At 37.6% G+C, this 26,781-nt stretch overlaps 1 protein-coding gene across 1 annotated transcript; it reads left to right on the plus strand.

Annotated features, from left to right (window-relative positions):
* The first annotated feature begins 24,256 nt into the window (after positions 1 to 24,256).
* Positions 24,257 to 26,161, plus strand: LOC108479673 (uncharacterized). The gene is made up of 4 exons (XM_017782406.1): positions 24,257 to 24,435; positions 25,507 to 25,656; positions 25,768 to 25,951; positions 26,063 to 26,161. Exons 1-4 carry the CDS (start codon positions 24,257 to 24,259, stop codon positions 26,159 to 26,161), a joined length of 612 nt encoding a protein of 203 aa, XP_017637895.1.
* The last annotated feature ends 620 nt before the right edge of the window (positions 26,162 to 26,781 follow it).

Below are 26,781 nucleotides of genomic sequence, written 5' to 3' on the forward strand. Positions count from 1 at the left end.
CCGTTCTAAGTCCGAACCTCGTTTTATTTTATCTATAATATCACATTTAGCTCATTTATTAGTCACATTATTCAATTTGATCCAAAAATCACATTATGGTAAAATTACATTTTTGCCACTAAAGCTCCACATATTTACATTTTTGCCCCTAGGCTCGTAAAATAATTTTCATTCAATTTCTTTGTTCTTTAAGCCTAGCCAAATCATTTTTATAACTATATCAGCCACATTTCCCCTAAATTACACTTTTATGACAAATTTTATAACTTTTACAAATTAGTATTTTTTAATGTTTTCACCGAAAACTACTTAGCAAAAGTCGCTTAACACACGACAAACATTCATATTCCTTGCTTTAACATCAAAATACACACATGTAGCACATGGGTAAATTTTTAAACATCAACCCTAGCTCAAATAAATGGTTGAAATAGATAGATCTTGTTACGGGGATTGCAAAAACGTAAAAATCCTTAAAAACAGGGCTAGAATGGACTTACAACTGAGCTTGGAAGCTTGAAAAACCCTAGCCATGGTTTCTCCATGCAAGTTTCAGCCATATCTTGAAGATGAACGAAAATTGGCTTTTAATTTTGTTTTTAATTCATTTTAATTATTAAATAACAAAAATGCCCCTAACTTAAAAATATTCTATTTCACCTATTTCATGTCCATTTTTGTCCAAAAAAATTAACCAAAGGTCTAATTGCGATATAAGGACATCCAATTCAAAATTTCATAACAATTGGACACCTCTAGCATGTAGAACTCAACTTTTGCACTTTTTACGATTTAGTCCTTTTGAATAAATTGAGTGCCCAAACTCAAAATTTTCAAACGAAATTTTCTCAAAATCATTTCATGAAATAATACCTTCATTCCTCTATCACAGTCACCTCCTCATCCTCTGTAGACTTCAACACCACACGCTTAGCAACACAATCTAATTTCGTACGGTGCTTCACTAGCCAATCCATGCCCAATATAATATCAAATTCCCCAAACGGCAGTTCCATCAAATCCGCCGAAAAGACCACCCCTTGAACCCTAAGGGCATATTCTTATGTCAAATTTTTGGTCTCGAGACCAATATTCTGACTTGGTCCAAAATCGGGCTGTTACAACTGTTCCCTCTTTAGGGATTTTCGTCCCCGAAAAGCTTACCAGAAGAAGTTGCTTTCAACTCTTATGATGTACTTTCACAAATTTCTCAGAATCACAAATCATTTCAACCACAATCCAGATAACATCATCTTTTTTAGAGATAAAATAATCTTGATACGAAGTCTATAGCAATTCAACTTCTTAATCACTATCGTACCACCACTGACTCTATTAGTCCTGAGTATACTTGGTTATCAAATTTTATCTGTAAGCAAATTGGCATCTGAATACGGATCCAAAATGTCATGTAACGTACGCAATCACTAATGCTTTACATAACTACACATCTTATTACTTTTGGAATAAACAAACGTGTTACTACTGAATCTCATATAAAAACTTCAGCATAAGCTCTGGGTTCATCTGTTCGCAACTTTCTTTCTCAGGACAATAATAATAATAGGAATCAGGATTGACTTGAAATCCAACATCAGAAGTGATCTCATTCTGAACTCATTTAGATTACTCCAGGCTGCCATATTTTCTGTGCTTCTCAATCTCGCAAAAAAAACCTCATTTTGGCATTTAATATAGTTATAATTAGAACATCATCAAATAAGATCAATCACGTAACCCATACTCACAATAATAAACAGAGATTTTCCATCCAGGTATCTGTAACTATAACTACTTTCTCCATGATTAATCGATAACTACTCAAAATCTATGAATATCTCAAATCATTTCCACTGTCTTAAACATAGATCTTTCTGTGCCATTAGATACATTAAACTCTTGAGATCAGGGAACATGTGACAATCTCCTCGAACAAAAAATGTCATCAAATTCTCAATACCGACATAATAGTGACTGTCTCTAAATCACTGGTCGAACCATTCTTTTTAATATGACATTAACCGTTCGAAAAACGGAACTATCACTTTACATTCTAGTAATAAAAAACATACCAATCTGTTCGATAATGCATCACTGAAAGTCATAAATTCATTACTTAATTCAAATTAAACTTGGAATTAGAGCTTCGGATAATTATACCTTCAACTGTTTCAACTTTGGCAGCATGCAACAGACCATTCAAATTTTTACATGCTATAACTCTATCAAGTAGAACAGCTATAATCATGATAATATTACTCAATTAGGACAATCCAATAAGCATATCTCTTTATCATACTTTCTAGAATACCATTTCTTCATTCAGACTATCCATTTACAAACTCATGAATACACAAAATTTATTACCATACTTGAAGATACTTTAAATACACGTAACTCAATTCATATTTCCATTGACTAGTTCACTTTGAAAAAACAACTGAGTTGATTTCAACTGTCAAATAATATCATATCAAAATACTCTTTTCTTCATGCTGATAGAGCAACTCATTCACACAGTCCTTCAAATTTCTCTTAGCGTGTTAATCGAAGGTCTTGCAACCATATTAACTCAAGGAAACAGAATATTAGATTTAACTCATTAACTTTAGTCAGGCTTACCTGAAAGAAGAGATCCATCATAGAATTTTGAGCTTGTGCTCTCATTATTTATACCTTTGCCAAAGACAATTCCTTCCACGAAAATCAGAGAAATCCATACACTAGAATCACCCCATTCCTATTGTCGAATCTAGGAATATAATCATAATAAACATAGTCATCACAGACTAAAGAACATACTTTAACAATGAGCCATGTCCAATAATTTACACAATAAATATGATAAGAAAACCAAAATATGATATCATAATAGAAATCCGAGAACATAACGCATAAGGAAATAATTATAAAGATCAGGATGATCCCCTAGAGAAAATTAGAAGAAAAACACTGTTTATCAGCTCTGGACTTCCTTTGTAATAGAGATAATATATTTTCCCTATATACACATAAGACAAAGCATCATCTAGTAGAAACAGAAGAATAACCTCATAGAAATTTTTACCATCGTCTTTTCCCTGACATAATAGAATAAAATCCCAGAGAGAGAAGAAAATGTTGATTGTAATTCAAACAGACTCATAATGCTTTCATCTGACATTAGAGTTAGTCAACATACTCATACAATAAAATTTCATCAGAAAGAAAACGATCATATAAACTCCTGAGTATAATTGAATATATGGAACACCCAGAAAAGTCATCATAATTTACTCAATCACAACTATTACACACAAACATCTTTGCAACTCAATTTTCATTTCTTTGACTAATTCTATTATCATGAACCATATAGTATTCCATTGATTAACGAAAACCAATTCAGGAGGAATTTCAACAACATATCTTTAGACTTCATACCCAATTGAGTCGAATAAGAAAGAAAAATTTTCTTCTTTATCCATGACCTTACATGATCTGTAGAATCTTTAAATCATTTTGATATTTCTTCCAAATCTGTTTTCACTTTCCAAACTATTCTAATCTTTATATGTATTACCAATTATTTCACCACTGAACTCTTTAGTTTCATACTTGTGAACTTATTCAATATAATTCTCGTGATTTTTTTTCATAGAGCAACACTGGTAAGGGGGTGAGGTCGTAAAGCCTCTAACTTGACTCTCATAAATACACATATATGAATTTGCATTCATTGTTAACATAACATCATCCTAATCATATAATTCACCTCAGGCAAATTAACATACGTATTTATGTTACATAAACTTGCCGGTTACATTTATTCAAACAAGTGTACATATATACACATTTCGTCAATTTTTGTATAACTTTACATATTATATTCACGTAATCAAACAAGTCAGGCACATGGCATCATATGAATGCCAAACAAACATGGATGAGCTGATCATAGCATAAACTTTCATCTTGTACATCATCGCATACACATCATAAACCTTTATTCATACCTTTATAAGCCTCAATTCATCATAAGTGTACTTTACTCAAATACTTTAGTATCAATATCAATATGGTCGGATGTAGCTCGGTTGGAGAGTATCTCTGTTTAAGCAAGATAGATCTCATCCTCATTAGGAGATATCACATTATCACATATTACTTGGCATGTATAGATAGACTCTCACATTACTCTAGGTTAGTTCGAGAATTGACTAAACCATAGCTTTGATACCACTAAATATAACACCCCTTACCTGAGTCTAAGGCCGAGACAGGGTACGAGGCATTACTGAACTTAAAAGTACATAACTATGTAAAACCAGGCCATAAAAAATTTCATTCAAATTAAAAACAATCATTCATATTCATAATGTCCCTTATACGGGCTTACGAGGCCCAAAAGATACATCGGGGTGGGTCGAGACCAAACTGAGAACTTACGAACTTTTTACAACTCTTAGAAGATTTTCTAGTTTTGGAGAGTCACGCGGCGGTGTGGGTAGGCCGTGTGGTCACACACGCCCGTGTGGCTTGGACACGCTCGTGTCCTTAGCCTGTGTAACTCTCTGTTTATGACGTCAGCAATATTTTAGGGTCACACAGCCAAGACACATGCCTGTGTGTTAGGCCATGTCTTCTATACGGCTGAGACACACAGTCGTGTCTCTGTCTATGTGTCCAACACTTAGGCTATTTTCCAAGCATTGGTCAACCTTAATCCCTCACAGACTTATACAACATCAAAGGCATAAAACATGGTATCCTCAATTATGTTACAAACATAACATTTTCATGTCATCATACTTGTGTTTCTCATACTCATTTGGCCTTGTCATTATAATACCACTTATACTTTTATACCATGTTTATCATCATACTAATTAACTTCAACTTAATTATAGCAAAATCACACAAGATCTCGGTACATATAAGCACATGATCATATTTCAAGGTGTTAGCACATTGCACATGGATAAATAGGTTTACAAACCAATAACCAATATAAGCCACATCTCATGGCTATATACACTTAAATCAATATAAGCCAATATATTTGGCCAAACCATTAAACACATAACACAAAGGGCTAAGTCTCTATACATGCCACTCACTTGAAAACACTTAAGGTTTATCGATACCCCAAAATTGATAAGTTGATAGTGTGATGCTGCCTCTGACGATCTCTAACCCCGTGCTAACCTGGCAACACTAAAGAAATAAAAAGGAGGGGGTAAGCTATATAGCTTAGTAAGTTCGTATGAAAATAATAAGTAATTTATTAACATGTTTCTTCCCATTCTCACATCATGATCTCAAGGTAAAACAATCATAATTGCATTTTTTACTTATGTTCATGTCAAGTTGTTTACTCGTATCATAGTCACTAAATTATTAATATATTGAGCTACAGAATTCTAAATTAATATCTGTAAAAAGAATTTGAAACTAGAATCATATATTTTTATACCATAAATTTTTTAGAATTTATTGATTAGTCAATAAGTACAGTTTATTCGTCAAATTTATCCCTGTTTTGCTGTTTGACAACTTCAACCTTTATTTACTAAAAAATGATTATCTCTTAGTACAAGATTTGGAAGATGTTCCTGTCTATCTCTCTTGAAAATTTACTCATTAATAAATTTATTCATACAAGTTCTAACTAATAATTATTTTCATACAATTTTTAATGATTTTTCAAAGTTAAGACAGGGGAGCCCAAAATCACTCTGCCTTATCTCACAAATATTCAAATATCTCATAATATGAAATTCTTTTTCTTACACTGTTTCCTCTATGTGAAACTAGACTCAATAATATTTAATTTCATATTTTATTCAACATCCAACTCAATTTCCACAATTTTTGGTGGATTTTCAAAGTCGAACTGCTGCTGCTGTCCAAAATTGTTTTAGTGGAAGGTGATGATACTAAGTTTATAACACCTTTTCGAATCATTTCCACAGTCATGGTAAAAATACATTTTTTTTATATATCACAAGCCTAGATCCATAATCACAAAGTCATCAGAATTTCAATCTCATAAGCATGACTTACTTATTTGCATCCTTACCAAAGGTGCATCATAAACCGAAATCATTTCTTATGAGTTTTGCGTACATATCTGTACCACTTCGTAACGCAATCATACATTATCACAACTTTGATATAATATTTGAATTACCCATTGAACGACTTGGAATACTAAAGGATACTCAGAACTCCCATACACATGAAAATATGCCAATGCCATGTCCCAGAAGTAGTTTTACATGGGATCTCACATCGATGCCAATAGCCTAGCTATGGTCTTACACGAAGTCTCATAACGGTGTAGATGTAATGTCCCAGACATGGACTTGTACGGGACCTCATATCGATGCAAATGCTATATCCCAGATTTGGTCTTACATGGGATCTCATACTGATGCTGATGCCATGTCCAGACGTGGTCTTATACAAGATCTCTTATTGATGTCGATGCCATATCCCAATATGGTCTTAGATGGGATCTCATCTCGATGCCATTGCCATATCCTAGATATGGTCTTATACGGGATCTCAATACTCACATGTCGTAATATCCTTATCTTAGTTACTCCAAAGGTTCAACCGAGATTTCTGAGACGCCAACTTTTGTCGAGTCCTCTTTGAGACGTCATGAATCAATTTCATAAAGACTGTAATGCCCGAATTTTCGGGTTTTCTATGTTTCTATGATTTTTAAAATTTGTGTGTGTTCTGGTTGATTAATATATATATTTTAGTAGGTATGGTCACTATGAGTTCTTGGTTATGCCATTTGGGTTGACGAATGCACCTACGGCATTTATGGATCTGATGAATCGAGTGTTCCAGCAATACTTGGATCTATTCGTGGTCGTCTTTATCGACGATATTATGGTTTATTCTGAAACTAAGGAGAAGCATGATGAGCATCTTCGTATTGTGCTGCAAGTGCTGAGGGAGAAGGAGCTTTATGCGAAATTCAGTAAGTGTGAGTTCTGGTTGAGAGAGGTAACTTTCTTGGGGCATGTTGTCTCTGCTGACGGGATCAAGGTGGACCCTCGAAAGATTGAAGCGATTCTGGAATGGAAGCCACCAAGGTCAGTGTCGAAAATTTGAAGTTTTCTGGGTTTAGCTGGGTATTATAGAAAGTTTGTGGAAGGATTTTCTATGGTGGCAGCACCTTTGGCAAAGCTTATAAGGAAAGGAGTACCGTTTGTTTAGACTGAAAAACAACAGGAATCTTTTGAGAAGCTAAAGAAAGTTCTGACTGAGGCACTTGTACTGATTCAGCCGGAGTTTGGAAAAGGTTTTACCGTATGTAGTGATGCATCACATGTAGGGTTGGGCTGTGTGCTGATGCAAGAGGGTAAAGTGGTTGCTTATGCATCACGATAGCTTAAACGACATGAAGTTATCTATCCTACTTATGATTTGGAGTTGGCAGCGGTAATCTTTGCGCTTAAGATTTGGAGACATTACCTGTACGGAGAAAGGTGTATTATATACACAGATCATAAGAGTCTTAAGTACTTGCTGACTCAGAAAGAGCTGAAGCTTAGGTAGCGGAGATGGATAGAGTTGCTTAAGGATTATGACTGCGCGATTGAGTATCACCCAGGCAAAGCTAATGTGGTGGCTGATGCCCTAAGTCGTAGAATCAGATGTCGATCCGAGAGCCATGTTTGCTTGTCCGAGTCTCAGATGATGATGGTAGTCTGTTAGCGTAACGTAAGTTAGGCCAACTCGGTGGATGAGATTAAGGAAAAATAGTCGAGGATGAGTCCTCGGTTTCTCGATCCCGCAGTTAAGAATGGGGATACTTCTAAGTTCGATCAACAGAAGGGAGTTCTCAGACATCGAGGTAGAGTTTGTATTCAAGGACTCGACTTGAGACAAGCAATTCGAAAGAAGCTCATGGAGGTCTGTGTGCTATGCATCCTGGAGGGAGTAAAATGTATGCTATGCATCCTGGAGGGAGTAAAATGTATCGTGACTTAAAGGAGTTGTATTGATGGCCTGGATTGAAGCGAGAGGTAATAGAAGTTGTGGGAAAATGTCTGACTTGTCAGAAAGTGAAAGTTGAACATCAATTACCTTCTGGACTTTTGCAGCCAGTGAAAGTACCACTTTGGAAGTGGGAGAGGGTAACCATGGATTTTGTGAGTGGGTTACCCTTGACACCGTCGAAGAAGCACTCGATTTGGGTAATTGTGGATAGGTTGACCAAATTTGCTCATTTCATACCTGTCCGCACTGATTATTCACTTCAGAAGTTAGCCAAATTGTATGTGGCGGAAATAGTGCGACTTCACGGAGTGCCAGTGTCGATTATTTCTGATGAGATCCTAGATTCACATCTCGGTTTTGGCAAAAGTTGCACGAGGCGTTGGGTACGCAGTTGAACTTTAGTACAGCCTTTCATCCCCAGACTGATGGTCAGTCGGAATGGGTTATTCAGATTCTGGAAGACATGTTGAGGGGATGCGTTATCGACTTTCGAGGTAGTTGAGAGGATTACTTACCGTTGGCAGAGTTTACATACAACAACAGTTATCAGGCAAGTATTCGAATGTCTCCTTATGAGGCACTGTATGGGCGAAGATGTCGTACACCTAGTTGTTGGACCAACTTGGGTGAACGATAGGTTCCTGGACTTGAGTTGGTGGCAGATACTGAGGATAAGGTCAAGTTGATTAGAGACCAGTTGAAGGAAGCATCTGATAGACAGAAGTCATATGCAGATTTGAAGCGCAAGAAAATTGAGTACTCTGTGGGTGATATGGTCTTCTTGAAGGTTTCACCTTGGAAGAAAATATTAAGGTTTGGGAGGGAAGGCAAGTTAAGTCCGCAGTTCATTGGGCCTTATCGGATTCTTAAGCGAGTGGGTCCAGTAGCTTATTAGTTAGAGCTACCTCCAGAGTTGGATGGGATTCATGATGTCTTTCACGTCTCCATGTTAAGGCGGTATCATTCTAACCCTACTCATATTGTACCGGTTACAGAGATCGAGGTCCAAACAGACTTGACTTTTGAGGAAGAGGCTGTGCAGATTTTGGATCGAGATGTTAAGATTTTGAAGAGGAAATCAGTTCCGCTAGTAAAGGTGCTGTGGCGTAATCATGGCAGAGAGAAAGCTACTTGGGAGCCAGAAGTGGCGATGCGTCAACAATATCCTCATTTGTTTGATTCAGGTAAAATTTTGAGGACGAAATTTCTTTAAGGAGGGTAGAGTTGAACGCCCCAATTTTTGGGTTTTCTGTGTTTCTGTGATTTTTAAAATTTGTGTGTGTTCTGGTTGGTTAATATATATTTTAGTAGGTTAGTGGACCTTTGGAAGGCCCAAACTTAAGTTAAATCCGTGGTAGTCTTCGGAATTTTAATTTTATGAACAGGTGATGCAATTGGCGTTTGGGCTTTTAAGAGTAAAGGGGTAAAAGATGACACAGAAAGGAGTGTGGTGTAGTGGCAAGGTGGCACCACTTAGGGGACAAGGAAGTGACGCCATAGAGGTAGCAAGGGGTCCAAGGTTCAAGTCTTGGCTCTTGCAATATATTTTGGTTTTTCTTGTCAATAAATTTGGAAGCAAGTAGGTGCGCTTTAAAGTTTAATGTGTTGGATTTATGACACAAATGAGTTGATGGCCTAGTGGTGGTGGCGTGAGTTGGCATGTGAGAGGACTTTGGTTTGAATCCCTTGGCACGCAAAGGTTGATTATTTTGCTATGTTGGGACGGCAAGAGTTGGTGTTGGTTTTAAACTCTGGTGATGGAGGGATCCTACATTGGGAAGCTAATGTAAGAGTAGATGGAAAGCTGGCTTTAAATAGAGCAAACCATGAGGAGAGTAGGCATACCCTTCTTGGCTGATCCCTTTCTCTTTGTGACGTGTTCGTTTGGGTTGGGCGTCAGCTAAGAGTGTTTGGAGCGCGGATTAACTGCAGTCTCCTAACAGGTGTGTATTTCTCATTACTCTAGCAGTAGGACGGCTATTTCGGGCCGCGATAGGCTGAAATGGGCCATGTGGTCCCAATGGGTCCATAGGCCCAAGTGGATAAGTTGTAGAATTACTAAAATACCCTTGTAGGGTAGGACTACCGATTTACCCCTGGAGGGTAAAATGACTATTTTGCCCTCGTGCGTAAATGACTAACTTGTGTGATGATTGGGTTAGTTGACATGGATTTATGTTAGTTATCGTTAATTTGTAAGTCTAATGTGTTAGTGATCGATTGTAGGATTATCGCGGGGGAGATATCGTCATCAATGGTCATCAACCAGGTGTGTAAATGACATCCTCCCTTAGATTGAATCGGTAAAAGCCGAAATATCGAAACGTTGGTATTTTGTGAACTCGCGAGCGTGCGATGCATTTGGATGATTAGAGTGCAGAGTGTGCATTTTCGTGCACAATGGTATTTTTGGGCTTTATGGGCCGAAAATGGGCTAATGGGCCAACGGGCCCACTTTGGTAAAATGACGAGGTAAGTACTTCTGATTACTTGGTAAACGTTAGAATGAGCATGAAACCTTAACAATAGGTAATAATTACTGAAATACCCTTATGCATGCAAAATTACGATTTTACCCCTAGGGTTATTTTTTCTGAAAAGTATGATGTTCTGTTTCTGTATACGTATGCCATGACATATTATTTTTGTTGCATGGGACATGGGTTTATATTGATGGAGGAAGCGTTCTGGCAGCCTCGCTGCAATCTGGTGTCCTCGCCACATATATCGTTACGGTGACTTCGTCACAATATCGAGCGACCTCATTGCAATCGGTGGCTTCGCCACATATATATATCTGCTCGTGGCCTAGCCATAATATCAGATCTCTGGTGACTTCGTCACAATATCCGGTGACTTCGCTTTGCAATTTCGTGGTGTAGTGTATTGGGTGGGTCGAATAGTCTCCCCACATGGTGTAAGGCTGGCATAGGGTGTTATGGATGGCTCGGGTTGGGATTTCTACATTCATGATATATTTGTTCAGATCGCTATGGGCCTATGGGTTTCATTCGATATCTCAGATGGGCCAAGGCCCAGATAAGTCTGACTCTGAGGCTTGATCTGTTTTTGGCTATGGTTGGGTTATGTTACACACTGAGTTTACCGAACTTACCCTTTATTTTCATCTCTGTAGGAAATCGCCAACCATAGTGGGCTTGGAGCCGTGAAGGATTCGGAGTGGCCACATTATCTGTAAAGTTGGTTTTTCTAAGTTAGTTTATTTTTATTATTTTTATATTCTGATTTAATTTTGGGTTTTAAGTTGTAATAAGGCCGCTATTTAAATTTCTTTTTCCGCTATGGTTTTATTTTCTGATTATATTTATACTATGTCGAAACTGTTAGTGTTAGGCTGCGCGGGTTTTCAAAATTAATAAACGTTTCCAAGACTCAACAAGCACAACAAATGGATAGCCTAAAGATTGATAAATCGGCTTTTCATTCAACTGTTGTTTTTACAATGACCACCCCAATCACTTAAACCAACGAATGCATACTAAGTCGTAAGTCCATGTGACACGTTAGATCTGACCATAACATCTGGGCCGGGTTTAGCGTGCTACAAAGACAAATACATATACATATACCTTTCATGCAATATTTAAGCATTAAGCATATAATAATAACATGTTGCATTATTTTCATATAAACTTACCTCGACACCAAAATGGCAAAAAGGGACCTAACCGTTAATTTCCTATTTTTCCCCTGTTCTAGGTCTGAACCTTATTTTTTTTGATCTATAATATCACATTTAGCTTATTTATTAGTCACATTATTCAATTTGATCCAAAAATCACATTATGGTAAATTATGTTTTTGCCGTTAAAGTTCCACATATTTACACTTTTCCCCTAGGCTCGTAAAATGATTTTCACTCAATTTCTTTGTTCTTTAAGCCTTACCGAATCATTTTGATAACTATAGCAGCCCATAATTTCCACTAAATCACACTTTTATGACAAATTTTATAACCTTTACAAATTAGTCCTTTTTAGTGTTTTCACTGAAAACTACTTAGCAAAAGTCATTTAACACACGAAAAACATTCATATTCCTCCCTTAAATATAAAAATACAAACATGTAGCACATTAACATCAACCCTAGCTCAAATAAATGGTAGAAATAGAGAGATCTTGTTACAGGGATTGTAAAAACGTAAAAATCATTAAAAACGGGGCTAGAACGGACTTACAATCGAGCTTGGAAGCTTGAAAAACCCTAGCCATGGTTTTCCGTGCAAGTTTCAGCCATAGCTTGAATATGAACAAAAATTGGCTTTTAATTTTATTTTTTATTCATTTTAATTACTAAATGACCCAAATGCCCCTAACTTAAAAATATTCTATTTCACCTATTTCATGTCCATTTTTATCCAAAAAATTAACCAATGGTCTAATTACCATATAAGGACATCCAATTTAAAAATTCATAACAATTAGACACCTCTAGCATGTAGAACTCAACTTTTTCACTTTTTACGATTTAGTATTTTTGAATAAATTGAGTGCCCAAACGTCAAAAGTTTCGAACGAAATTTTCACAAAATCATTTCGTGAAATCGTAGACTATAAAAATATAATGAATATAAATTTTCTTATGTTAGATTTGTAGTTTCAAAACCATTGTTCCGACTATGCCCAAAATCGGGCTGTTACAATGCTTAGAAATAAATTGCCACCGAAACTGAAGGATCCAGGGAGTTTTACTATATCTTGCTCTATTGACAATCATTATGTAGGAAAAACATTATGTCATTTTAGGTGCAAGTATAAATCAAACGCTTGTGTCTGTATTCAAGAAGCTTGGGATAGGAAAGGCAAGACCCACAACTGTCACATTGTAGTTAGTTGATAAATCCTATACACATCCAGAAGGTAAAATCGAAGACGTGCTGGTAAGAGTTAAAGAATTTATTTTTCCAACAGATTTTATTTTTCTGGAAAGTGAAGTTGATAAAGAGATACCAATCATACTTGGGAGACCTTTCCTAGCAATGAGTAGAACATTAATTGATGTCCAAAAAATGAATTAACTATGAGAGTTCATGATCAAATATTAACTTTTAATGTCTTTTATGTTATGAAGTGTGCATATGCTGTTGAAGAATATCATGCTATTGAGATTATTGATACAACAATACAATAAAAAAGTAAAGATATTTTTTTTCTAACAATTCAAAAAACGATGCAGATGTATGTGATGTAACGCCCCAAAAATATTGGGTCTGTAAGTTTGCTTGGTTTAATGCAAATTGCATGATTGGTGTAGTGGTTAAATGATTAGGGTGTGTTTGGGGGTGTCAAGAGGGTCTTGGATTCAAGTTTTGTCTTTTGCTAAATTTTTGTTTATCTCTTTAAAGAACCTGGACACTGGCACCTAGGCCATTTAAAGAAACATGGATGTATTCTAGCACAAAGAGTCTTGTGGCTTGGTGGCTTGTGGCGTGATTTGGCAACTGTGAAGGCTGGGGTTCGAATCCCTTGGAAGGAAAAGGATGTTAATTTTGCTATTTAGGGTTGGAAAGAGTTTGAAGAGGGTTCGAACTCTACTGTGTGGAAGTTTGAACTGGTCATGAATTGTTGGGAGAAGATTATGGAGGGATAAGGGGAGAAAATCTTAGAGATTTTCTGGGAATTTGAAATGGGAAGGAGTTGTAGCCCTGTGGGAGTGCTTGGGGGTGCAAATTCAGCTAAGGAGTTTGGGGAGTGTATTTTCTGCAATTGGGTAGAGAGTAGGTGCTGAATTTTTCCCTTCTTATTTTGGGTTTGGTTTTTGTCGTTTTGGGGTACCATTCTCTTTTGAGACTTCTTTTTGTGCCTTTCGGGAAAAGCCGAAATCTTTGTTCCACTTTGTGTCGAATAGTATAACCTGTTGCTCTTTTTCTTTTTCGCTTCTAAGTCCTTGACTGAACACTACTCTTGTTCACACTCAAGCCTGTGCTGAAATTCTCTTCTTCCTCTTCTTTCTCCTTCTCCTATTTTTTCCCTCTAACTCTTCTCTATTTCCATCACTTCTCAGTTGTGTTTCTTCCCTTAGAACTTTGGCCAAATATCATTTGTCTCTTTTTTTCATCTCATTCGGGTTTGTTGCTATGTTAGCTGAATATCCCCTTTCTCTGCCGAATCTCTTCATATTTGGATCAATGTAAGTGAGTTCCTTTTGGATTGCCAAATTTCTAGCAATAGCTTAACCTTGCTATTGTTTCTTCTTTTGATATACTATGTTAGTCTCCCTTCTTAATCCCTTTCTTTTATTGGCTTTCGTCAGGGGTGTGTTCTTGGCATCATGCGCTCGACAGTAGTGTTTGTTGGGATAGGCCGAATACTGCTACTCTCCTTTTTTAGTCCTTGTTTCAGTAAGTAGTACGCAGGGTAAGGTGGCTTATGTTTAAGTTGTGTAATAAAGTGGGTGTTAATGCAGGTTGTTGCCAGTTAGAGAGTGAAGGTGGGTTGAGGGTGGTTTGAACCCTACTTGTTCTATCAGGGGAAGCAATATATCATATTGTGTGGAAAGAGTTATTAAGAGTGGTTAACCCAAGTGGCTAAAACTGATTGTGGATCACTATTTTGGATTTAGGTTGGGCGTGTGGCGAGTGCCATTTTCCTTTCCGAAAAGGTGTGTAATCGTACACCCAACCTTATACTGCTGTCAAACGATGAACACAGGTGTGTATTCACACCAAAGCTATTTTATTCGACAAAAGCCGAAGAGTCAAAAAGTCGAAACTTCGACAGTTGAGACCTCATGAGCGTACGATCGCTCGTGGGAAAAAATCGAGCCCACATGTCATGGGCGTTAGACTGTAAAGGCCACTACATGTGTTTTCCTGGACTGGGGTCGTTATAGGCCTTGTTGAGCTGAACTGGGCTGAGCGAGCCCAATGGGCTCGTAGGTCCCACATGGATAAAGATTACGGTAAGTAACAAATAATTTAATGGACTATGGAGGCCATATAATCGTGACTGGAAATGGACTGTTTGGGCCACATGTATGTGTGGGCCCACTTGGGTTGAGTAATGGACTTTGGGTCTATTACACCGTTTGGGCCATATAGGTTATCTGAGTCATTCGAGATGACTGTGGACCATTTAAAGGGTTGATATTTGTACTGAGACCCCAAAATTTGTATATGACCAAAATACCACTGAGGGGTAAAAATTACTATTTTACCCCTCATGGAAGAAAATGACTATTATGCCCTAGAGGTAAGTTGATGGATGGATGAATGTTATATGTATGATTTTATCTAAGTGTGAAGCTTTGCATACACGTAATATTATGTCATGACATTCTATATTGGGGTTGGGATTTTGATTCGGAGGAAGTGTTGTTCTAGTGGCTTTGCCACGTTTTACCATTCTAGTGGCTTTCCCACGTATTCTGACATTAGTGGCTATGCCACGTTTATTATTATTAGTAGCTCTGCTGCGTTACTTTTAGCATCCTCGCTGCGATACTGATGTACTGGTTGGTGGGTCGATTTAATCCCCACATGGTGAGATGGTTGGTACAGGAGGTGAGATGGTTGGATTGGGATGGGTTGCATATTTGTGCTGTACCACTGATATGGGCAATGGCCCGCTTTGTCACTATATAGGGCTCAGGCCCAGACTGCACTGTTACTGAATAGGGCTCAGGCCTAAACCGTACCGTTTGTATTGATTACTGATTAACTGGTAGGGATTACACACTGAGTTTTCTTAAACTCGCCCTTCTATTTAATTGTGTAGGTAATCCCCAGCCTTAGACGATTTGGAGCCGTGAGGGACTAAAAGGTGGCCACATGACCGCAGATTGTTTGATTATTTCATAACTATTTTTTAAATATTTTGCATTTGGGTTTATTATGTAAAAAGGCCATTTGGGGAATTTTTAACTTTTATTGGGCTTTGATTTCATATCTTTAAACTGCTAGAGTAGGAGTGTCGGGTTTTCAAAATAATAACGTTTTCTAAGGTAAATTTGTGTTTTTAATTTGTAAGTTTTCAAACTAGATTCAAATTAGGATTTTTAGTCGAATAATAGAATTAGTAATAACAAACGTTTTTATAAACTAAACACGTTTAAATAACATGAATCACTAAGTATAATCGGGCATTAAAAGTTAAACAGGTTTTTTTTTATAACCGGTTTATCACCTTAAGGCTCAAGGTCTTTAAGGCATTTGATGTGGCACGTCAAATTCGGTTGTAACGTCTAGGTTGGATTTGGGGTGTCATATTTAGTGGTATCAGAGTCAAGTTACAAAACTCGGCTATGGAATTGGTCGCGAAAATTTTTTATTTCTTTCAAAATTGGGGATTTTGAAAAGGTTTTCCTAAAATATGGTTTGAAAAAAAAAAGATTTCAATGGAATTTGACTTGTTTTTGAAATGATGTTACTTGAAGTGTGGCACACCGAGTCTCTGGCACCAAATCTATAAGTTCTCTGCCAGTATTATAAATTGTGATGTTATGCTGAGAAACTGTTATAGATAGTAGTACTATACTGGAACTTTCTAGTTAGGATAAACTGAGACTGTAGAAGACTGACAACGGTAGTGAGATCTTGATCTGCGAAAACAAAACTCTAATTACTGTTTATCATAAAATATCTATTAATGATTACTGGAACTAAAAACTGATAGCATAAAACTTCTAAATTCAGATAAAACATATTTCGATATGAGCACTAGAGGTACTCGTAGAAGGGGTCATATGCCTACTAGGGAGACACCAGCTTCACCAATAACTGAGACAGGGTCTCATGATCGAGCGGTTGGGGATGATGCTTTGTCTCAGGCAATGTTGCGGGTTTTTGAAAGGGTTGCTGGAGCAAGTAAGGGATTAGTGGGTCGGGGTCAATATCTGAGCAACTCTGATCTAATGGGGTGAAAATCTTTACGGGTGTTTCTGGTGTAGCCCCAAAAGTGTCAGAATATTGGTTAGAGGCTACGGAGCGGATAATGGATGACCTTGACTGTATTGGAGAACAGAAATTAAAAAGGGGAGTGTCTTTACTGTGAGATGAGGCTTACCAACGGTGGCTCACTGTGAGGGAAGGTAGGTAGGATAACCGTCTGACATGGGATTTCTTTAAAGCAGACGTTTCAGGGATGTATGTTGGTGCAAGTTATGTGGACACCCGAAGGAAGGAATTTCTGAGCTTGACTCAAAGAAATAAGACTGTGGCAGGATACGAGGCGGAGTTTTTGTGGCTGAGTCGGTATGCTCATGGGATAGTTGCAACTGAGTATGAACGCTGTGTGTGGTTCGAGGATGGGCTCTGGAATGAGTTACGGGTGTTGATAGCTCCACAGATGGAGCGAGATTTTGCTGCCCTAGTTGAGAAAGCGAAAATTACTGAGGAGGTGAAGCACTTTGAGCACCAGAACCGTGAAAAAATAGGGGCAGAAGTAAGAGGGATTTCAGATCCTCGGGTTATTCAAGTAGGCCTATTAAGAGGGCCAAGTTGATAGGCCAATCCGAGCTAGAGATCCTGTTGTTGCTGCGAGACTACAGCCTTACGCAAATTGCTTGAGAGCTCACCAAGGTGACTGTTGGAAGCGAACCGGGGCATGCTTTAGATGTGGGTCGATGGATCATTAGGTTAAGAACTATACTCAAGGGCTTACTCGAATGCAAGCTACAGGACAGGATTATGTTCAGCCTGGGAGAGGTGGCCAGCAGCCACCGAAAGGCTTGGGTCAGGCTGGAGGTGGAAATGGGTTTGGACGATGTCATGGAGCACCAGGCAGAGGCACGGGTAACACTGAGGCAAGACATGTAGCACCCCTATCCCGTAACCATCACCGAAATAGGTAAGGGGTGTCATTGGACAGACAGAGCATTTCTGAACAAGACAGATTCACAGATATCATATAACATTAATACATTTGCATTCATCAACAATTCACCCATTAAGATAGTCTACGAGACCTAAAACATACATTTAGGGAAGGTCTGGACTAAACCGAGCCCATTTAGAATTTTCAAAACTTAGTCAAACTTTTCAAAACTGACAAAGTCACATGCCCGTGTGACTAACATGGGTACAAGACACACCCATGTGGTCCAACCGTGCCAAAAAGAGGTCCTATACTGACTTTTTAACACGGCCAACAGACATGGTTGTGTGCCATGACCGTATAAAATTTAGCTAGCTACTGACTTTTTCACAAGGCCACAAGGCATGCTCGTGTTCTCTGGTCGTGTGGCACAATGCAGGCTTGGTTTAAGACAATTTTCCACCCCTTATGGTTCGACTCCTACAAGCATTAATATGCAACAATTATACAACGTTTTCAAACCAATTCCTTGCTCAAATATGACCAAAACACATTAGAACATGGCACATTAACACATACACCAAAACAATACACAAACATATCATTTACTAGCCAATTCAAATGGCATAACTTTTATAAAATTCAAAACTTAATACATAGACATTCTAGCCTATACATGTCATACTTAGCAATATTTACACTTTAATAGTACCAAAATGAGTTCGATAGTATGGTGACAATTCTCGACTATCCCCGAGCCTTCAGTAGCTACAACAACTGAAACACAGACAGAAATCACACAGAGTAAGCTACGAAGAGCTTAGTAAGCCAAACACAAATGGTCTAATTACTAAAGCATATATATGTAGTTGAAAACAACAATAAGAATTCATAGCCATTTCTCAAAGTTGTTTATAAACTTAACCATGCTCATTTACTTGTATGCATATCATATTCATTTCCATGATTCCGAACCTACTTCACAGAAATAGTGTCTTTCATATTCAGAAATTATGTATGATACAAACACACCTATATAGATTACACATTTCACATGTTCATTTTCATATCTCATACTTTGTCATTAGACGGTTCAGAAGTGATACAAATATTCATAAACGAGAATAAGCCAACATCCCAGATGTGGTCTTACATGTAATTCAGTATCGATGCCTCTATCCTAGACAAGGTCTTATACGAAATTAGATACGATGCCGATGTCCCAAACATGGTCTTACACGTAAATTTCAAATCGATGCCTGTGTCCCAGACACGGTCTTACACGATAATTCAGATTAATACCAACATTATTTTATCAGGCTCTCAAGGCCGTCCAAAGCAGATAACAATTTATAAACACAGAATTTAATCAACTTAACACATAAGTGTAGTTTGACTTACCTCTTACGGATTTCGGACTAAAATGAGTCGACTATTCAACTACTTTGGACTTCCCTCAATCTAAGTCTGATTTTCTTTGTTCTTGATCTAATACAATTCAAATTCAACCATTCAATCATATATTTCTTTCAAAATAGTCCATGAATACATATTTAGGGCAATTTACAATTTAGCCCCTATAATTTCAGATTTTGACACATTAGTCCATTTTTCACAAATTCAAAAATATACCAAATTCACCAAGACTATAACTTGGCCAACTATACATGGTTTCCATATAAACCCATACAACATGTTTAATTCACAAATTAGTCCTTCAAAACCTCATTTTCACAAATTAGCCCAAATAGCTCATTTCACCAAAAATTCAAGAACAAGACATATAACCCATCTAACAAGCCTTCATAATTCATCCAAAAACATCACAAAACTCATGATATCAACAATGGCTTTTCATGAAATCTTTAACAGAAACAGAAATTCAGACATGGGCTTTGAAGAACACGAAGCAATGATTACAGAAACGTAGAAATTATCAAAAACGAACGAAAACGCATACCTTAATTGAGCTTTAATCTAGCCGAACCCTAAATGCTTCTATTTCTTTTCTTTCTCTTTGAATTTCGGCAAGAACAAAGTGAAAATAGCCATTTTCATGCTTTGTTTTATTATAATAAACATTATATCCATCTTTTACTATTTTGCGAATGGCATATATCATTGAATTTTTACCAACTAATGTTCATAATTGTCTATGCATTATTATAATGGTCCAATTGCATCATAAGTACCTCTCATTTATAAAGCCAAGTCAAATAAGCACTTTAACAATTAGCATGCAACTTTTGCATTTTCCGTGATTAAGTCCTTTATTTTCATAATTAAACATAGAAATAGACAATTTAAATCACAGAAGTTCCACAGATATAAATTCACATATCACAAACACAAAAAATAATATTAAAATATTTTTCAGATTCAGATTTGCTGTTTCGAAACCACTATTCTGACTAGGGTCAAAACCGGACTGTTACAATTCTCCCCCTTAGGGATTTTCGTCCCCAAAAGTCTTACCGTTAAACAGATTTGAATATTGTTATTTCATTACATCTTCAGGTTTCCATGTAGCCTCTTCTACTCCGTGTCTATGCCACAGTACTTTGACTAACGGAATTATCTTATTACGTAGTTCTTTAATCTCACGAGACAGAATTTGTATTGGCTTTTCTTCATAAGTCATATCAGAATGGATTTCAATATCAGACGGAGAAATTACATGCGAAGGATCAAATCTGTATCATCGAAGCATCGATACGTGAAATACATTGTGAATCTTTTCTAACTCAGACAGTAATCTTAATCTATAAGCAACCGGCCCAACTCGCTCAATGATTTCATACGGTCTAATGAACCTCGGGCCCAACTTGCCCTTTTTACTGAATTGGAACAGTTTCTTCAATAGAGATAGTTTTAGAAACACTTTATCACCGATCTTATATTCAATATCCTTTCGTTTTAAATCCGCATAAGATTTCTGACAATCAGAGGCAGCTTTCAGACTATCTCAGATTATTTTCACTTTTCGTTCTGTTTCTTTTATCAGATCAACCCCGTAAATCTTATTCTCACGGAGCTCAGACCAGTATAATGGAGTTCTACACTTTCTACCATATAAGGCTTCATACGGTGCCATTTTAATGCTCGATTGAAAACTATTATGATAAGAAATTCAATCAAAGGTAGATATTGTTCCCACGTACCTTCAAACTCAAGAATTTAACATCTCAACATATTCTCTAGTATCTGAATAATCCGCTCAGATTGACCATCTGTTTGCGGATGAAAAGCAGTGCTGAAATGCAATTTAGTACCCAGAGCATCTTGCAATTTCTTCCAGAATTGCAATGTAAATCTCGGCTCCTTATCTGACACAATCGAGAATGGTACACCATGCAGTCTTACAATATCAGAAATATAAAGTTCAGCTAACTTATCAAGCAAATAATTAAACCGAATTGGAATAAAATGAACTAATTTCGTCAAACTATCAACTACAACCCAAATTACATCTTTCTTTTTCAGAGACAGGGGTAAACCCGAAACAAAATCCATGGTCACTCGATCCCATTTCCATTCTGGAATCGTAATCGGTTGCAACAGACCTGATGGCACCTGATGTTCAGCTTTAACTTGTTGACAGATCAAACATTTAGAAACAAAATCAGAAATATCTCTTTTCATTCCTGGCCACCAGTATAATTGCTTCAAGTCGTTATACATTTTCGTACTCCCTGGATGTACAGAGAATCTACTACTGTGAGCCTCACTCAAAATCAACTGAATTAAATCTGGATTTCTCAGAATACAGAGACTATCTCTGAATCTCAAACAATCATTAACATCAACCTGGAATTTAGAATCACATATAGTTCTTTTAACTATCAATTCATTGTCAGATTTCTGAGCCTAGCATATTTGTTGTATAAACGAGGGTTTTGCTTTCAGTCCTGCTAAAACTGAACCATCATCAGATAGATTCAAATGAGAGTTCATTTTACACAAAGCAAGCAACGATTTCCTACTTAAAGCATCAGCAACAACATTTGCTTTTCCCGGATAATAATCAATAACTAGCTCATAGTCTTTTAACAATTCGAACCATTTTCTCTGTCGCAGATTCAAATCTTTTTGTGTCATTATATACTTCAGACTTTTATGATTAAAAAACACATGACATTTCTCGCCAAACAAATAGTGACGCCAAATTTTCAGAGCAAACACAATAGCAGCTAACTCAAGATCGTGTGTCAGATAGTTCTTTTCATGTGGCTTCGACCGTCTTGAAGCATAAGCAATGACTTTACCTTCTTGCATTAGCACGCATCTCAGACCAATCAACAAAGCATCGCTGTAAATTATAAATTCTTTACCCGATTCAAGTTGAACTAATACCGGAGCTTCAGTCAACAAAGTTTTCAACTGATCAAAACTGTTCTGACACTTTTTTGACCACTCAAACTTCACATCTTTTTGGAGCAAGTTCCAGAAAACTACGGACTTCAGATGCATTTCTTGGAGGTTTCCAATCTATAATAGCTAAAATTTTGCTCAGATCAACTCGGATACCAGAGGCTGATACAATATGACCTAGAAAACCAACTTCTCGCAACCAGAATTCACATTTATTGAACTTTGCATACAACTGTCTATCTCACAGTGTCTGTAGCACTATCCTCAATTGCTCGGTGTGTTCAGATTCATTACGTGAATAAATCAATATGTCATCAATAAATACAACAAAAAATTGATCTAAATACGGTCTGAAAATTCTATTCATCAAATCCATAAAGATAACAGGCGCATTCGTTAATCCAAAAGGCATAACTAAAAATTTATAATGCCCGTACCTTGTTCTAAAAGTAGTTTTCGAAATATCAGAGTCTTTTACTCGCAACTAATAGTAACCCAACCTTAGATCTAGCTTTGAAAACACAGTAGCACCTTTCAACTGATTGAATAAGTCATCAATCCTGCGCAGAGGGTATTTTTTCTTTACAGTCACTTTATTAAGTTGACGGTAATCAATACACATTCTCATTGTGCTATCTTTCTTTTTCACAAACAGAACAAAAGTACCCCAAGGTGAGAAACTCAGTCTAGCAAATCCTCGATTAGTCAATTCTTGCAATTGAGAGTTTAATTGTTTTAGTTCAGTCGGAGCCATTCTGTACGGAGCTATCGATATCGGAGTAGTACCAGGTACCAATTCAATGCCAAACTCGACTTCTCGATTCGGAGGTAAACCGGGTACTTCCTTAGGAAACACATCAGGGAATTCAACTGATTCAATTTTCTTATCATCCACTTTTGAGTTTAAGACATAAGCTAAGTAGGCTTCACAACCTTTCTTTACATAATTTCGTGCTTTCATTGCAGATATCATAGCTGGTAGCCCATTTAGATCATTAGACTCAATTCGAATTATCTCATCATTTTTACACCTTAAGTCAGTGACTTTTCTTTTACAGTTCACAATAGCATCATACAATGTTAACCAGTCCATCCCCAGAATTATATCAAATTCATCGAAAGGCAATAGCATAAGATCAGCAAGAAAACATGTATCTCTAATCATTAATGGACAGTTCTTGGAGACTTTATCAACTAAAACACTTTTGTCTAAAGGGTTTGATACTTTAATTACAAATTCAGTAGACTCCATAGGCAAAGTCCTTTTTTTTTGTAATTAAACATAGAAACAGACAATTTAAATCACAGAAGTTTCACAGATATAAATTCACATATCGCAGACACAGAAAATAATATTAAAATATTTTCAGACTCAGATTTGCGGTGTCGAAACCACTATTTCAACTAGGGTCAAAACCAGACTGTTCCAAGACAGCCAGCCTTGGTTTATGCTGCTCGTCGTTGAGAGGATGGTGGCGCCCCTGACGTCGTAACCGGTACGTTCTTGATTTTTAAGTTACCATATATTGCCTTAATTGACGTTAGATCTATACACCCGTATGTTACATGCACTGTGTCTAAGACGTTGGGTATTCAGTTTGAAAATACTGTTACTGAAATAACGATGTTGATTCCACTGGGACAATCGGTTAGGGTGAATAAGTTATTCAAAGATGTGCCCTTAGAGGTTCAATGGGTGGTCTTTCCGGTGGATTTGATGGAACTGCCATTTGGGAAATTTGATATTATTTTGGGCATGGATTTGCTAGTGAAACATCGGACGAAGTTGGATGTTGCTATTAAACGGTTGGTGTTGAAAACTTCGGAGGAGGAGGTGGTGGTTATGATAGGGGAGCAAAGAGATTATTTGTCTAATGTGATTTCGACGTTAAGGGCCGAGAAATTGGTTCGCAAAGGTTATGAGGCATTCCTGGCATACGTTAGTAATACTGAGACTAAAAGTTCTTCTGTTGAGGATGTCAGAACTGTTAAGGAGTTTTTGGATGTTTTTCCTAAAGAGCTTCTTGGTTTGCCTCCTGACTGTGAGGTTGAATTTGGTATTGAGCTCCTACCTTAAACGGCTCCAGTGTCCATCACCCCATACAGGATGGCACGAAAGGAGCTGGTGGAGTTAAAGGCTCAAATTCGAGAGCTGTTAGATCAAGGATTCATTCGACCGAGTGTGTCCCCGTGGGGAGCACCATTGTGTTTTGTGAAGAAGACGGATGGATCCATGAGCATGTGCATTGATTATCATCAACTGAATAAACTGATCGTCAAGAACAAGTACCCTTTTACCGAGGATAGATGATCTGTTTGACTAGTTGCGAGGAGTTACAGTGTTCTCCAAAATAGATCTTCGGTCTAGGTATCATCAGCTAAAAGTTAAGGAGGCCGACGTGTATAAGACAGCGTTTAGGACTCGTTATGGTCACTACGAGTTTCTAGTAATACCGTTCGGATTAACAAATACACTAGCTACTTTCATGGACATGATGAACCGAGTACTTCAACCCTATCTAGATCAGTTCATAGTAGTGTTCATAGACGATATTTTGGTGTATTCGAGAATCGAGCGGGATCATGATGTACATCTCTAGATTATTTTACATATTCTGAGGGAGAGGCAGTTGTATGCAAAATTCAACAAGTGTGAGTTCTGGCTGCGAGAGGTGACATTTCTAGGTCTCGAGTATCTACCGAGGGGATTAGGGTTGATCCTCAAAAAATTGAATCCGTATTGGATTGGAAACCACCAAAGACCGTATCTGAGATTCGGAGCTTTCTGGGTTTGGCTAGCTATTATAGACGTTTTGTGGAGGGGTTTTCACTGATAGCTGCACCTTTAACTAAGTTACTGCGAAAAGGGGTGTTGTTTATTGGGACTGATAAGCAGCAAGAGAGTTTTGAGAAATTGAAAAAAGTTCTGACTGAGGCCCCTATCTTGATACAGCTAGAGTCTGGGAAGGAATTTACTATTTATAGTGATGCGTCACACGTTGGATTGGTTTATGTGTTGATGCAAGAAGGAAAGGTGGTTGCTTACGTGTCCTGTCAACTATAACCTCATGAGGTGAACTATCCTACTCATGATTTGGAGTTAGCTGCGGTAGTTTTTGCACTAATGATTTGGAGGCATTTCCTATATAGTGAAAGGATGATTATTTATACGAACCATAAAAGCCTCAAGTACCTCCTTATACAGAAGAAGTTGAACCTTAGGCAACGGAGGTGGATTGAGTTGCTTAAGGATTATGATTGTTCAATTGAATACCACCGTGGTAAAGCTAATGTGGTAGCTGACGCACTGAGCCGTAAAGTTGTGTTGAATTTAAGAGCAATGTTTGCTTGTCTTAGCCTGTTCGATGATGGTAGCTTGTTAGTTGAACTGCAAGTGAGATCGACTTGGACTGATCGAATTAAGGAGAAACAGTTACTGGATGAGTCGTTAGTTTCTCATTTTCAACAAGTGGAAAATGGTGAGACTTTGGATTTTGGACTGAATGGGTAAGGAGTATTATGTTTCCGTGGAAGAGTGTGTATACCAAAGGATTTTGATCTGAAATAGTCTATTCTACGAGAGGCACATAGTAGTCCATATGCTATGCATCCTGGCAGGAACAAGTTATACCGAGATCTTCGCGAGTTGTATTGGTGGCCAGGGTTGAAATGCGAAGTTACTAATTATGTGAGTAAGTGCTTGACGTGTCAACAAGTTAAGGCTGAGCATCAACTACCTTCTAGGTTATTGCAGCAAGTTAAAATTCCACTTTGGATGTGGGAGAGGGTAACTATGGATTTTGTGAGTGGGCTACTCTTGACGCCTACTAAAAAGGATTCGATTTGGGTGGTTGTGGACTGATTAACTAAGTCTGCTCATTTTATACTGGTTCGTACTGACTACTTGTTACAGAAGTTAGCTAAGTTGTATGTAGCCAAGATTGTAAAACTGTATGGTGTACCGGTTTCTATCATATCTGACAGAGATCCTAGGTTCATATCTAGGTTTTAGAAGAAACTACACGAGGCTTTGGGTATACGACTAGATTTCAGTACTGTGTTCCACCCTCAGAAAGATGGGTAGTCTGAAAAGGTGATTCAGATATTGGAAGACATGTTAAGAGGTTGTGTAATTGATTTCAGGGGTGGAAGCCACGGAGTGGATTATGGATGACCTGGAGTGCTTAGTAGAGTAGAAGTTAAAAGGAGCAGTGTCGTTGCTACGAGACGAGGCGTATCATTGGTGGATCACTATGAGAGAGGGTACCCCAACGGAGAGGTAACATGGGAGTTGTTCAAGTAGTCCTTCAGGGCGAAATATGTCGAAGCTAGCTATGTGGATGCAGGAAGAAAGGAATTCCTGAACCTGACCCAGGGTAGAAGACCGTTGTTGAATATGAGGCAGAGTTTTTGCGATTGAGCCGGTACACTAGTGGTATTGCCTCGACCGAATATGAGCATAGTGTTCGTTTTGAGGATGGCCTCAGGGATGAGTTAAGGGTGTTGATAGCTCCGCAGAGAGAGCGCAATTTTGGTGCACTGGTAGAGAAGGCTAAGAAAGCCGAGGAGGTGAAGCAAGCCGAACGAAATAATCACGATAGGGATCGAAACTGATTCAGGAGGGATGCTGGA

Source organism: Gossypium arboreum, chromosome 7 (assembly GCF_025698485.1).
Source record: "Gossypium arboreum isolate Shixiya-1 chromosome 7, ASM2569848v2, whole genome shotgun sequence".
NCBI lineage: Eukaryota > Viridiplantae > Streptophyta > Magnoliopsida > Malvales > Malvaceae > Gossypium > Gossypium arboreum.

Bases quoted from the DNA above. Each gene is read 5' to 3' on its own strand.
- LOC108479673 (XM_017782406.1), top strand. From the start codon at position 24,257: ATGGCACGAAAGGAGCTGGTGGAGTTAAAGGCTCAAATTCGAGAGCTG. The intron at 24,436-25,506 runs GTACCCTTTTAC...TGCTTGTCTTAG, and splicing joins AAACTGATCGTCAAGAACAA to CCTGTTCGATGATGGTAGCT. The intron at 25,952-26,062 runs GTGAGTGGGCTA...TACTTGTTACAG, and splicing joins AGAGGGTAACTATGGATTTT to AAGTTAGCTAAGTTGTATGT.